A 13,765-nucleotide genomic window follows, 5' to 3' on the forward strand; every position below is an offset into this window, starting at 1 on the left:
TCTCCTCAAATCAGCTGCGAGGACCTGGTTTGGCTCTCGTGTTCCCAGGCTGGTTGCACTCCGGCGTGGGGCAGGGCTGCCACCCCGTGGCTTCCTACAGACACGGATCCCCGGCCTGCGGGTGAACACAGGCAAGAAAGGCATGGTTTTGGAAACCAGGGTTCTGAATTTACCATAGTTCAGTAACTCTGCACGGTATCTCCAGCATTTTTACAGAGTGCCTTAAGGCTGTTTCTTTTCTTTATGGGCTTCAGGCTCTGAGTCATCGCAATCACACAGCCAAAGTGGGGTAGAGTGCTGTGATGTCTTCGCTCTAACAGTTCTTTCAGGTTCTGGATGGCTGTATCACAACAGATGCTGATTTATTTTTTTCTGAATACCTGATCACATCGGCAAGTTATGAAGAAAATCTTTATAAACTCTGATTTTGCTTGAATTTTGATTAAGCTTATGTTTTTTTTTTCAGCATAACCTTAAAGGTCTGCAGAAATTCAAAACAAAATGTCTGCAAGCACACACTACCGCTGTCTGTCTCCACATGCTTGCTCTCTTCAGGGTATAACTTTTTCTAGCACATATTCCTCAGAATAGTGCTGTCATTCCTGGCTGTTAAGAATATTATTTTTGCTGATGAAGAGATGAACCCTTATAACTTCATAGTTTTGACTGCTTTGTCAGCCTGAGCTTTTCCTGTTTAGACTAGGACATGTTTTGAAGATTGCATCTTTAGATATATATTTGGAAAATGTGCAAATATAAGCAAGTAGCTATGATCACATAAATGTGGAATGCAAATAAGGTGATTTGGCACCTACCTAATTTGACTTGTAAGTTTATCAGTTGTGCTGCAATTTTATTCTATACCTATATAGTTTACAAAACTGGTTGTTCTCTCCCTGCATTCTCCTCTTCCTGGTCTCCATTCCTCCACACAACTCTAACTTGGCTGCATGGCTTCCTCCACTAGTATGACTGAGATGCCAAGGATCTGGATCTTCATGAGGCTCTAACTTACCAGAAGCTGTATGACATCAGACAGAGAAGGCACAGAGGCCATTTCTGATACTGGCACTTCCTTACTACATGATTTCATTACCCTATGCCTTTATTTTGCAATCCTTGTTTGAGAAATAAAGAGGAGATGGAGATGTGGGGAAGGGTGTTTCCTGTGCTTGGACATTCTGCAGCATGGAATCGTGGGCTGCTTGGGACTATCAGAGTGCAGTACAAACAAGGTAACTGAACTTCAGGACACTGCACATGTTTTTTGCTCAGTAATTACAGCAGTGAGACTGAATGAAAATGCAATTTCATTATGTTGTTATTCAGCTGTAGCTTCAGGTTTCTGTAAAAGGAAATCACTCTTCAGACTGAAGCAAATGCTTTGTTATCTGAATTTTTCTATTTTTACAGGATTAACTTTCAATCAGATAAGATCCTGTGCAAGGTAGACTTTGGGAAAGTGTAGAGAGGAGAGAAGAAAGCTGGATGGCCCCCTGAGGCAGCCCACAGTGGAGGTTGGCTGAAGAGTTTTATGCAGCTGTGTTGTAAATACTGTGGTGTCTGAGTGGAAGACTGCATTAAAGTATCCATGTTTGAAGAGGAAGTAACCAGGAGCAACCAGTGTCGTGGATGTTCCATGGAAATGACCTTGTGTGAAATGGTCATCAGCTGCCAACATGACACTGCAGGTTAATTATATTTCCCAGGCTGGCAGCCATCATGGAATGAGCAAGAAGTCAGTCAGGGAGGGAATCCTTTGCTCCAGGGCTTAGTTTATCAGATGAAACAGTAAACTCAGCTGTGCCTTCTCATACTTCTCTGATGATGTACAGTATGATAACTCATGCCAGCTCTGTGGAACAGTTACCTCCCTGCTGTAAGTGGCACTTATACCAGCTCCACAATATTCAAACATAGTTTAATTTTACAATATGTATTATTTTATATGTTTGTTTATAGAAGAGATAGTTACTATATAGTATGTAAATATTTATATCACATTTTTATATAGTGTGTATATATTGCATGGTGTGTATATCTGTATATTGCATAATTGCAGATTGCTACATATACTTCTAAATATAAAATAAGCATATTAAGAAAATAGCAGTGAAGTACCTCAACATAAAAGTCAAACTTTCAGAATGAGACTTCTCTTTAGTTAACTTTGCAATAATTTAATACGTATCTGTAGTTTCAGCTTCTATGACTGAATGGTATTTACAGATTATGCATGCTGACTTCTGTTGGCAGTAAGAGAGAAGTGTGGTGAAACTAGAATCAGAAGACTGAGTGTGAGGGAAATGAGGAAGAAAAACTTGTGGGAAGATAGTAACATTGGTTCCTCAGCAGCTTCCCTACAGTGCTGTGTCTATCTGTAGCCAAACTGAGGGTGCTGGCCTCTGCTTCCCCGTCCAGCTTGCTTCCTACCCCTGCAGAGCGATGTTAAGCATGTGTAGACAGCACCTACTGCTGTCTGAATTCTTCCCATGGATTTAAGTAGAGGAATATCTCAATTCCAGATCTTGGAATGAGGTTAACTTGATGCTAATTGGCAATGGTGAGAAAGAGATACTATGAGGGCGTATATTAAAATGTTGGTGTCAGGCAACTCACAACTCGGGTAGAAAAGGTACTGCAGAATTAGGTAACAAATGAACAGAGGTTCTCAATGTCATAATTTAGGGTATAATATTGTTTAAATCTCATGTTATGTTTGTTCTTGAACTTGGCCTCTTGCTCCTAGTGACTTTTAGTCTTCGTATATAATAGTTATGAGATACAAATAGCAAAGAGGGTCCCCACAAAGAATTTTTGGCCCATAAAAGAAGAAAGCAGTTTAATCTAGAAAACAAGTGAGAAGAGCATGAGACTGAGGTGAGACAAAGGCATCAGGTGTCTCAATTACTATAGTTTCTAAGGCTGCAGTGATACTGATGAATAAAACAAGGCTGAGGCTTATCTTTCTTTGTTCTTGGGTTTTAGCAAGGTCCTTGCTATGCCTTTGGCCTGCCTGACTTTTTCCCAGAAAGTATCCAAGTATGGTATTAGGGTAGCATATGCCAGGGACTGTTCTTAACCTGTGGTGAGTAGAGTAAAACTCAGGTCTACATGAATGTGTCCCCAGCCACACTGATTGTTGGAGGAAGAGCATGGTCCATAACCTGGTTTATCTATTCTAGTAAGTGATGTAGATATCCAGCCTGAGAGGATCACTCCTCACTCCTTACTGATTCCTATCTTTGTACTGAGTTCAAAGAGCAAACATCCCTGCTCATTTCAGTGTGCCTAGGAGAACAGCCCACAGGTTTGTGCACCAGAAAAGCTGGTGCAAGCCTATTCCAAACTTCGGTGTGAGCCTTCAGCCAGTCATTTGTCATGTCTTTTTCTTCCCATCTGTATAACAATAGCAGCAGTCTCCTGTAGAAAAACATTTGGTCATGAGGGGACAGCCAAATGCTGCAAGATGACTCCTGTCTTCTGTGTACTTTGTGTATAGACTCTGAGATGCCAAGAGTGTAAAAGTCCCTATGTAAGAAAAAAACAACATGTTACCAGTGAGGAAGAACTGTTCCCATTCTGGTCACCTTGGCCATCAAAAAGCATCACAGGAAACAGGAAGCTGCAGCAATAGGCCGTGCTGACACTTCGATTGCTTGTCCCACACGATGGTCTTTGCCTCTTCCCTGACAGGGGAGGGAAGTGCTGCTGCAGCAGCCTGGGAAACCATCCAGGGACAGTTATCTGTGTGAGCACATCCCTGGGAACGCTCTCTGCCTGTGCCCACTCCTCCTCCCCTGCTGCTGCCGTGCAGGCTTTCACAGATGTTCCTCCCAGGAAAAGGCAGCTGCAGCTCTCAGCCTCCTGCTTTCCATCTCCCCGGTGGTCTGGCTCCACCCGTCTATGATGGAGCTGCTGATAGTTCCTCCCTTCCTGAACCCATCCTGCTGCAAGGACTGAGCTGTAGTGATCAGAGGAAGAGGAATTATTCTACGACTTTCTCTCCCTTTCTTCATGTCTACTGGCTGTGTAGCTATACCCTTGCTTTTTTTCCCTAGTGTTTCTGATCCTTGTTTCTTAAACAATTTGTAAACAACCAAGAGAAAACTCAAGACTGTAGATAATCCATATTTACAGCTGGATATGGTCTAATAGTTTACACAACAGCCTGAGGTCTAAATAAGGATTGGGGTTTTTTCTTTGCTCAAAGAGAAGGACCTCTTAAAATTTAAAGTGAAGGAAGGATTTGCACTGGTTTTTATTTTCTTGCTTTTGTTATGATCTTTTTTTTCCCTTGCAAGGAGGCTTTGAGGATGGTGTAACTGAGTGCACGCATGCGCGTTGGCTTAGAAACGCATTTCATCTGTTTACAAGTTTCAGTTTAAGGGCAAAACCCTAAGGCAAGAAAATGCGTCATCCCTGGACTGTTGTGACCCTAGGGTATGTCCGTGCTGCATTTGGGAAATGGGATGACTTTCCTGCCTGGAAAAGTCAGTTTTATACTCGGAGACACCAGTGCCTGAAGTGAAACCAGTCACTTGCAGAACTTTGCTGGTTTCATAGTCTGCTGGCAACAGTCCTCCCAAAGGTAACACATGGATTTTCCCCATCCGTCTTGGAGCATAACTTTTAGGTCAGACCTATGGCATCTCAGAATTGTAGAAATTCCCCAAGTCATAACATCAGTAGCTTTGCAGCACTAGTGACAAAAAAGTGCCATTATTACTGGTTGTGCCACTTCCCATCCATGAGCCATGCAGGGCTGGAGAGCATGAAACAATCTGTGGCTGAATAGTGAGCACAAGATGGTATTTACCCTATGGGCGTGCATTTGGTAGCACAGCCTTAAGATGGGAATAGTCATCACTACATGGGCCAGCAACGGACACAAACAATTTGAATCTGACTGTTGGGAGAAATTCTGTATGGAGGATTTTCCAGGTGTGTATATACATGGCAATTACAGAATGCTTGGTTGTTTGCTGCTACAAATTTCAATTTCATTGAAATAAAAATTTGCGTCAATGTAGTTGAAATTTCTTTTATAGTCCTGTCCCTTTTGGGAGACTGTGTGTGCTAATCTGCATTCAGATATCCAGACAAAAATTAAAATATCCAGCAATTTTATCAGATTCTACCCTCCACTTGTACACCAGATATGTGTAAGTTTTGTTCTCTTTTACAAAGTTTATAACCTGCAGTTAGCTAATGTATTTTGAATATCTTAAATTTTTTTTACTACAAATTATAATGAAATGAAATGACAAGAGGGTTTTGGCAAAAATTGCCTTTTGAAAAATATATGTGATTTGTTAAAAAGAGGCAAGTTTTTTCAGGCAGACGCAACTGAGGGGTTACAAATACATCAAGCAAAACTGTACTTGAGATCTTATCATTATGTCCAGGATTCAAACCAGCTTCCCTACAGAAGAAACCACACAGATTTTCTGTGCCTTTTATTTTCTGAGGTGAGCTGAGAATTTTGACCTGAGAGTCCCTTTAAAGAATAGGCTATCTCGCACATGTTCTCCTTATGCACCTTGACGTTTGAGGGCACGACCAGCACTGTGGCCTCACTGCCCCAGTCTGCCCAGAGCAGCACGGTGTTTTGCAGGTGTCTCCAAAGTGGGTTTCTTGCTATGCTGATGCTTCAGGCTGGCAGACTTCCATCCCAGTGAGAGAATAAGATAAGCCTAAAAGGTATTTTCTGTTAGACTTCGCAGACTGTCAAAGCTTCCACAAAGGAGCACAATGTCAGTACCAAACCCAGGAGCCTGAGCACTGAGTCAGCACTACAAATAAAGGATTTGCTAGTCTCTAGCTGAATTGAAAAATGGTCATGAAGTAGCTGGGTTGAAACTGGTTTCTTTACAAAGAAACAAACAAACAAACAAATACTAGTATTAAAATCAAATGGAACTAAGCAGCTTTTATAGAGTTCTTATCTTGAAACATGTAGGTCCATAAGCAAGTTTTCTATGAACTTGTATCCTGTGACTGAAGCAGCATTTGGAGCTTCATCTACAGCTGACACTCTGCTCTATATGCTCTTGTATCCAATAAAGGCTGAGTTCATGTTGAAACCCTTCCTGCAGTTGCAAAATTTATAGACTTTTTCTTTTCTCAGCTGCCTGTTTTCACACACAGAGAAAAATATTAAAAATTATAGTAACTTAGTTATCTTTGAGACCTCTGTCAAATCTAGCTGAAATCAGGCAATGAGTTCAAACATTACTAGGAGGGAATGTATACAGACACTCACACAGCTGCATCTACATCCCTGTAGATACAAAAAGATAAACCAAGTTAACTTTTTTTTTCCGCATGAAAAACGGGTATATTTTGGTAAATAATAAAATGCATCACTTTGTACAGAAAAGCAAGAAAGCAAACAAAAGATTCTCTTTAAAGTCATTGACATCAATATTTAAACCAGTTCCCTCTTTTCCTTAGCACATTTGTGAGTTCCTTTCAAAAGTATAAATTGCTTCAGTCAGACTAAACATACATTTTCTGTTTGCAAATATTTTGCGGTAAAATTGCACTCAGCAGCAGGGTAGAATAATTTCATGCATTGTTCTCTTGAAGTGCATAGTAGAACTCTTAATTCGTCTAAGAAACTTGGGCTGTTGAAGCCAGCTGCCAGCACTGTGCCATTACTGTCGTGTCTGTGCCCTTAACACAAGAGGTCAGCAGACCAGGAGTTCCCAGCCCCATAAATGCCTCTAGAAAATACGTTCATTGTCTTCAAAATAAAGATAAAAAGATAGAGATAAAGCCACTAATTATTTTACAGTCAGGGTAAAGTAATTTTTTACCTTTCTGTGTACCGCTGGTTGCTTTTGTTCATTTCTTGTTGCTTTTTGTTTCCTTGTTGCTGAACTGTTGCTCAGAGGCAGCGGCTGAGGAAGGTGCAGGATGCTCGAGGAATAGTTTAGTCCCCAAGACACTTGCAGTGTAGACTGCTAGATAAAGTGAACAGTAGTAGGAGAAGCAGTGGTGTCTGCTGCTGGTATAGTGTATACAGTAAGCATCTTCAACACTTACTGTTCCTGCAGCTTTTGGCACATGGTTGCAGCTGTGTTCCTCACTTTTCACGGGGTACCATTATATTCCTCCCTTCCCTTTCTTCAGTGTTGTATTTCAGGTGGCAAATGAACACTGCACATGGTTAATTAGCTGGGAAGGTGCTGAGTGCAGTTAGCAAGTGTTGCGACACAGGGTGGTAAAGAAGCATGTGTTAGAATATTCAGAATTTAACTCAATTTTATGCATATCTCAGATCCGTATCAAGTTCTGCTTTTTAGAAGGAAATCAGCACCTTGCTATGAGTCTTGACCAGGCATTAGTTAGTATGGATTTAAGTTGAAATTTTGAGTAGTTAAATCCAATGGTTAGTGTCAATTCAGCGAGTAAATTTAGAGGTTAAAATGCGTTTGGTGTATCAGTCACCTGCACTCAGCTTGAGTCTGAGGGCTCTATTCTGTCTCCCTTTAATAGACCAACAATTCCCACTGAATTTCCCAGTGCCTGTGGCAAAGAAATCAGCAAATTAGCCTGTTCAGCCGCGGTTAGCAGAGCCACTCGTCTCTTGAGCAGAAGCTGCGGCTGTTCAGGGATTGTGTGTGGCCACAAATTCAGTCAAGGCCCTGTGTGTAAGCACACGTCTCACCTGGCACAGTCCTGTCCACAACAGTGAGGCTGTGCACGGGTAGGCCCAGCACTAAGAGAGGTCTGCTCTTAATTGTGTGGCAAGGGGATAAAGCTGCACAAAAGTGAAATTAAACAGCTCTCCCCTCCACAGCCATTAGGATGATACAGCATGTCCTGGCCCTTTTCATAATGAGGGCTGAGATGTTTGCACAGCCCTCGGTTCACAGCGAATTGCTTTAATTAAAGCTAACCTAGCCCACGCATGAACCCAACTGGTGAATTTGGGTCGCCTGGAGGACGCGCCCCCTCGTCCAGTTATCTCGGGGGAAAGTGGGGGATGAGAATTAACACAATCCAGGCTGCACGGACGCCCGAGGCAGCTCAACACCGGCCTGCGGGGGATACCCAGGGAAGGGAGCCCCGGGAGAGTCTGTGGTCCCCGCGCTGCCTGTGACCGCGCCCCGGGCCCTGCCGCCCCTCGCAACTAGCGGGGACGGAGGGCTCGGTCCAGGGGATGGCCCTGCAGCCCCTGCCGCCCCTCTCCTGCTTTCGGCAAGAAAGTACCCAGGTATCAAACGGAACCGAGGGTTGGTATTGAAAGAGCAAGTGAGGCGGAAATTTAAAGCCCCTGTGCTAATAATAACAGTATAAATAACCGAAGACATCTTGTAAACAGTGCGGTCATAACCCTGAAACATTAAACAGCGCGGTGGGATCTGGCGCATCAGCTGCCGGCGGCCGCTGCCGGTGCAGGGGGAGCGCCCCGCACTCCTGTTTATCTCAGCCTCATCTCCCACGGGTGCGCTGATCGATAGACAGGAGATGTTTAAGTTAAAAATTCCCGGCGCTGAGGACCGACTGTACTTCATCAATAGCTCCCTGCTCCTGTCCCCGCGGAGCGGAGCGGCCGGAGCGGCGGGGGCGGCTCCCGCAGCGCCCGGGCGCCGGGCTGCGGAGCCGGGCTGGGCTCCCGCGGCGAGCTGCGGACCCGGTCTCCCCCTCCCCCAGGGGTGTGCTCCAGGTCTTTAGCTCCGGGGAAACAGACCTCCTGTGGCCCGGGGCGGAGAGGCGGCATCCCCGCAGCGCGGCCGCTTCGTGGAGCGGCGGAGCCGGCGGAGGCTGTCCTTCCCCCGCCGAGCCCGAGAGTCTCAAACGAACACTTAACACCGCTCCGTGTTCAGTAGAAAGGAAGGTTTATTCACAGAAATAGAGCAGAATCTGCTTGAAGAAAATATATCTATATATCTTTAGGGTGAATTACTTCATAGAGATGACTGTCAAAGTCAGTTTTTCTAGGCATCTACATTTTTCACAGGTCTCAGACAAAAGATACACGCGGGGTAGGTCTGATCTCTGTCTTTTCTCTAGTAGCTCTTGAACCAGCAAGGCTGTAGTTGCAGGACACTCGACTGTACACGCATTTAATAAAGTTAAATAGAGTCAGGATCTCTCGGGGTGGATGGAGTCTTTGCTAGGGCATATTTGGTCTCCTCTGCGCCGGGAGAGCGGCTCTCCCCGTGGCTCTGCCCGGGGCCCGGGACAGCGGCGGGGCCGCGGCGGGTCCCTGCCCGCCCCGCCGCCCGCTCCACGGCCGCGCCGGGACGGACGCTGCTGGCCCGGCCGCGGGGCTCAGGATGCCGTCGGGCCGCACAAGCGGTTTGTGTTCACCACTTCTTTCAGGTCACTCTCGGGTTTGCCGGCTACCATAAAAGGCCAAGTCTGTAGCCAGGAAAAGACACGAGTGGGAAGGGGGTTACACATGGAGAAATGCACATTGCAACGCTCATATCGCCAGCGGGTCCGGCTCGGGAGCGTCCGGGGGGACCGAGCCCGGCATTCCCCACCTGAGTCCACTTCGGGCAGCGCTCAGCGGGGCCCAGGCCAGGGCAGTTGCCGCTGGCTTCGGCAAGGACCCTTTTGCCTCTCCCCGGCGGCTGATGCCGCTGTGCCTCACAGCCCCGGCGGTCCCCACCGGGCGTCCTCGGGGCGGCGAAGCCCGTCTGATACGCGGCAGAAGGGAGGCAGAAAGGAGCCGCCTGGCTCCGGCACATTCGCATGACGCCGGCATAATCGCTGCGGGCACCCTCGAGTTTGGTCGAGACCGGCGTGGGGGCTCCGGCCCGCGGGAGCCTCCTCACGCCTCGCCGCGCTACCCCGGGCGCAGGAGCTGCTTGGGGCCCCGGCAGCCCCCCGGCCGCTCTCCCTGGCCTCCCGCGGCTCGGGCAGCATGTTTTGGGGTGCCTCTGTGGGGGTGCGGAAGAGGAGGGACGTTATATCTATACTGGGCGCTGGTTTTGTTTTATTTTTTTCTATGTTGTTGTGCTGAGGATTTTGTTTTTAATCAAAAATTATCTCCCAGGCCCTTAGCAGCTGACACAGCGGGTAACGTACTTTCCCCCAGAGGCCAGAACTCAAAAGGCAGAGCCTGACCTCAGTGAAACATGCCCAGCTCCCCTCTGTGATCCATTTATGAGTCAGGGTCTGCGCGTGTGGGCAGTGTAAAGGCTGTATGTCTAAAAAGAGCCCAGGCAGATCTTGCTTACCCCTGGTTTACATAATTTGTATATATTTTTAGAGCTGGAAACTGGATATTTCTGGCGGCCGGGTATGGTCAGGAGATCCAGGGCTGCTCAGGAAAACTTTATGTGGTGGGAGAAGCAGGAGGGACACCACACAGCCCAGTGAGAGGCATTGTGGAGTGTGCCTGGGGCAGACACCTCCTCTGGGGAGTCTGCCTTGGTATTTATTTCTCCTGTGCCTGTTTACAGGTATAGGAGAAATTTCCTGGACTCAGAAAACCTGAGCGGTTGAGCACAGAACCCCAAGAATCCCTTCTTTATAAAGCTAGGGCTTGGGGACAGTATTGTGTCAGGAGACGCTGGGTTAGAGACACGGGATAAGAATAAATCCTGGGTCCTTCCTCAAGCATACCCTTTTCTACCCAAATTCCTGTACCTGCCCACCTGCAGGTAGAAAGCCTCTGTGGCTTCTCAATTGTTTCTTGGGCAGTAAAGTGTAAAGCCTGCCCCTGCTAATTTGTGGCCAGCGTGGCTGCCTGTCTCCTGGAAGGGATTGCTAGGAGCAGCAGAGGGGGCCTAGGAGGCTTGGTGCTCAGGGCACAGGGCAGCAGGGAGCCTGTCCCCTTGTACAGTACCACTTTCCACCCCAGTGGCACCAGGCTCTCTGTAAGAAGCACAGCAAAGTTTGTCCCCACACATGCCCCATGCCAGCTGCTCGCCCACCTCTCCCCATGCGCACACACGGAGTGCCCGTCCTCAGCGGACTCTGACTTACCAAGTTGACTGGGTGGATGTAGCCGTTCTCATACTTGTCATTGGCCAGGATCTGCCTCAGGTGAGCAATGTAGCTGGAGGCCAACCTCAAGGTGTCCAGTTTGGAAAGTTTGGTGTCTGGGGGCACCCAGGGTAGGGTGGTCTTAAGCCTGGAGAAGGCTTTGCTAAGGACCCTCATCCTCGCCCTCTCCCTGGCGTTGGCAGCATTTCTCTGTACCTGCTTTCCCTCCTGGCTCACTCCATTTAAAGGGCTCTTCTTGGGGGGAGCTTTTTTCCTCTTGCCCGAGGCCCCTCTCCCCTTCTGAGGAGAGCCATTCTCGCCATTGGATCCCTCCTCGTTGCTCTCGGTGGATGCCCCAAACTCTTTGTTAGTATCCATTTTCAGGCCATCGCACTCCAGCATCTCCACCTCCTGCAGATCTTCCACATCACTGAGGGACCCAGTGGACATGGTCTGGAAGATGCCAAACAACCAGCAAGAAAGGGGGGAGGGGGGGAAGAAGGGCAGCTCTTCAAATCTATTTCAAGGCGGCGTAGGAGAGAAGGGGCTCCAGTATTTTCCTCCCCTTCCCTCCCCGCCCAGGACTAAGGCACAATACCAGTCCAGAGAGGATCCCCGCCCTCCCGCCCCCCAACCCCGCTTTGCCTGTGTTTGAGGGAGGGAGTGAGTTTGTGTGAGAGAGGGAGAGAGAGAGGGAGAGAGAAAGCCGAGGAATTTAGTGAGGACACTAGTAATTTATCTGGGGGATAAGAGAGGCGGATCCAGCTCAGGGGAGGGGCCCTGTCCACTGAGCACACCACATCCCCAATCACAGACCTTTGCACAGGACAGGGAATGAAGTATCCCAGCAAGCCTTTGCCGAGAGCTCGGAACTGGGATTCAAATCTTCACAACTGGACTAAAACAACTTACTCTCTCTCCCCGTGCTCTTTCTATCCTCCCCCTTCCTCCTCCTCCTTCTCCTTCTCCTCCTTCTCTTTTCCTTCCCCACTTCCCTTTACAGCCCAGGGTTGCTCTCCCCCTCTCTGCCTCCTAGATGACCCAGGCAGCTGGTGTCATGATTCTTGATGAAAGCCAAAATGGGTCATGAGCAGAGACAGCAGCAGATCCACCAGCCAAGCCTTCCAGGGAGCTTTGTAATGCGTGCCGTCGAAACGCTGTCCTGTAACCTAATCTGGGGGAGATTTGTGGATGATTATATTTGCGAACGCATCCTGTCCAGCTAGTTGCATATTCCAGGAAGGGAGTGCTCCGCTGCCTGGCCAGCAGCGTGGACCTTGCCGTCACAGCCCAGGGGCTGGAGGCAGGAGGATCTGACTTCTTCCAGCCTTCCGGGGTGACGTCCGACAAGTCCCGGTCCCTGTCGGTCTTTGAGTTCTCCCAGCTGTGAATGTTGCAGAGGCTTCCTGGTCCACAGGTGTGCCAAGTGGCCAATATCCCAGCACTCTGTGAGCCCCACTGAGCCGAGGGAGAGTGTTGTTCTGCTGGGGAGGGTCTTTGTGGCTGTGGCTAGGGCGGCAAGGGTGTGCATGAAATGAAGGAAACGGGGGGTGTTATTGGATGGTAGTGTTCCCACAGAAAAGAAACCTTTACTTGGCGTGCAGAGCAATGTCAGCAGTTCATTCCTCCGTACCCGTGGAGTGTTTTGTCTGCTGATTCATGCATGCTCAAAAGTCAGGGGTGTTGCCTGAATGAAGAAGCAAGATAAGGGATAAGGCCCCTCCTGTGGGACTGAGGGCATTAGGCTGGGCTCTGCAACCCCTGAAACCAAACATTCCTGGTGATTTTGCCACACGTGTGAGTGAGTGGGTTGCTGTGTAGTTTGAATGAACAGACTTATGCTGCCATTACAAACTTAGGCATTGGGTATTCAGCCTCAGCAGAGCAGGCTTTTGAAAGCAGTTAACTTTGTGCTATCACTTCTTCCCCTCCATGTAAAATAGTCTCCTAAATCTACATTTGGAGCCCAAAGAGGCCAGTGAATCAGGAACTTGCTCCCGTTGCTTCTTCCCTGCTCACACTCTCCCTAAAACCTCACAGGTTGCCCTGCAGTCTGGGCTTTGAACACAAGGGGCTAAAGAACTGCACACAGGGACTGCTCTTATTTCAGGAGCAATTCCACTTATTCACTTATCTGAGGATTCACATATTCCCCAGAAAAAAATGTGCAGCCTCCGATGTCACCAATGGCTTCATATTTAATCCAAAGCTACTGGAGCCACAGGAAAAGATTCTTGCTGATCTGTGTAAGCATCACACAGAGTTTTCTGAATGCCCTAAAAACTCAACAAAAACTGTGGAGGGCTAAGCTGGTATGTCTGCTGAGTGCTGTGTACTGTCTGCAGATTACATTTTCAGTAGGGGGCAGAGTGTCATTTTTGATAGCCAGAAAGGAAGTCTTGCCTATCTCTTGATCCATCTTTCTTCCTTGGCTCATGTAAGCCAGAAGAAAAAACACCTTTTTATCATTTGTCTGGAAGATAACACCTTCCCCCTCACAATAGGATAAGTACATTAAGATATCATATCTCCAAGCCCTGGGCTCTTGGGAATTCAGTAATTTCTAAATTCATGTTGTGTTAACTGTGCCTTGTTTGTGTTTTCTCTGTATATAAACTAAACTAAATAGATTGTCAGCATATCAGTCCTAATTAATGGATTGCTTTTTTTTTTAATAACATTGCTATTGCAAATCCAAAATATCAATAATCACCAGTGTGGAGATTTATGAGTCTCCTTATTTTCTAGGCCTGATTGTTGTTTGTGCAGGTGGAGATTTAAATGGCCATATCCATTGCAGAGATTTATAGTCCAA

General features: G+C 47.3%; 1 protein-coding gene across 1 annotated transcript; it reads right to left on the reverse strand.

Annotated features, from left to right (window-relative positions):
- Positions 1–8,841: 8,841 nt before the first annotated feature.
- Positions 8,842–11,792, reverse strand: TCF21 (transcription factor 21). The gene is made up of 3 exons (XM_030945761.1): positions 11,767–11,792; positions 10,951–11,403; positions 8,842–9,375 (listed from the first exon to the last, which is right to left on the reverse strand). The coding sequence occupies exons 2-3, from the start codon at positions 11,398–11,400 to the stop codon at positions 9,286–9,288; spliced, it is 540 nt and encodes a 179-aa protein (XP_030801621.1). The 5' UTR covers positions 11,401–11,403; positions 11,767–11,792; the 3' UTR covers positions 8,842–9,285.
- Positions 11,793–13,765: the final 1,973 nt, after the last annotated feature.

Source organism: Camarhynchus parvulus, chromosome 3 (assembly GCF_901933205.1).
Source record: "Camarhynchus parvulus chromosome 3, STF_HiC, whole genome shotgun sequence".
In the NCBI taxonomy this organism is placed as follows: Eukaryota; Metazoa; Chordata; class Aves; order Passeriformes; family Thraupidae; genus Camarhynchus; species Camarhynchus parvulus.

Coding starts and splice junctions, on each gene's coding strand:
- TCF21 (XM_030945761.1), bottom strand. CDS start 11,400: ATGTCCACTGGGTCCCTCAGTGATGTGGAAGATCTGCAGGAGGTGGAG. Junction 9,376..10,950: donor ACATCCACCCAGTCAACTTG/GTAAGTCAGAGT, acceptor TCCTGGCTACAG/ACTTGGCCTTTTATGGTAGC.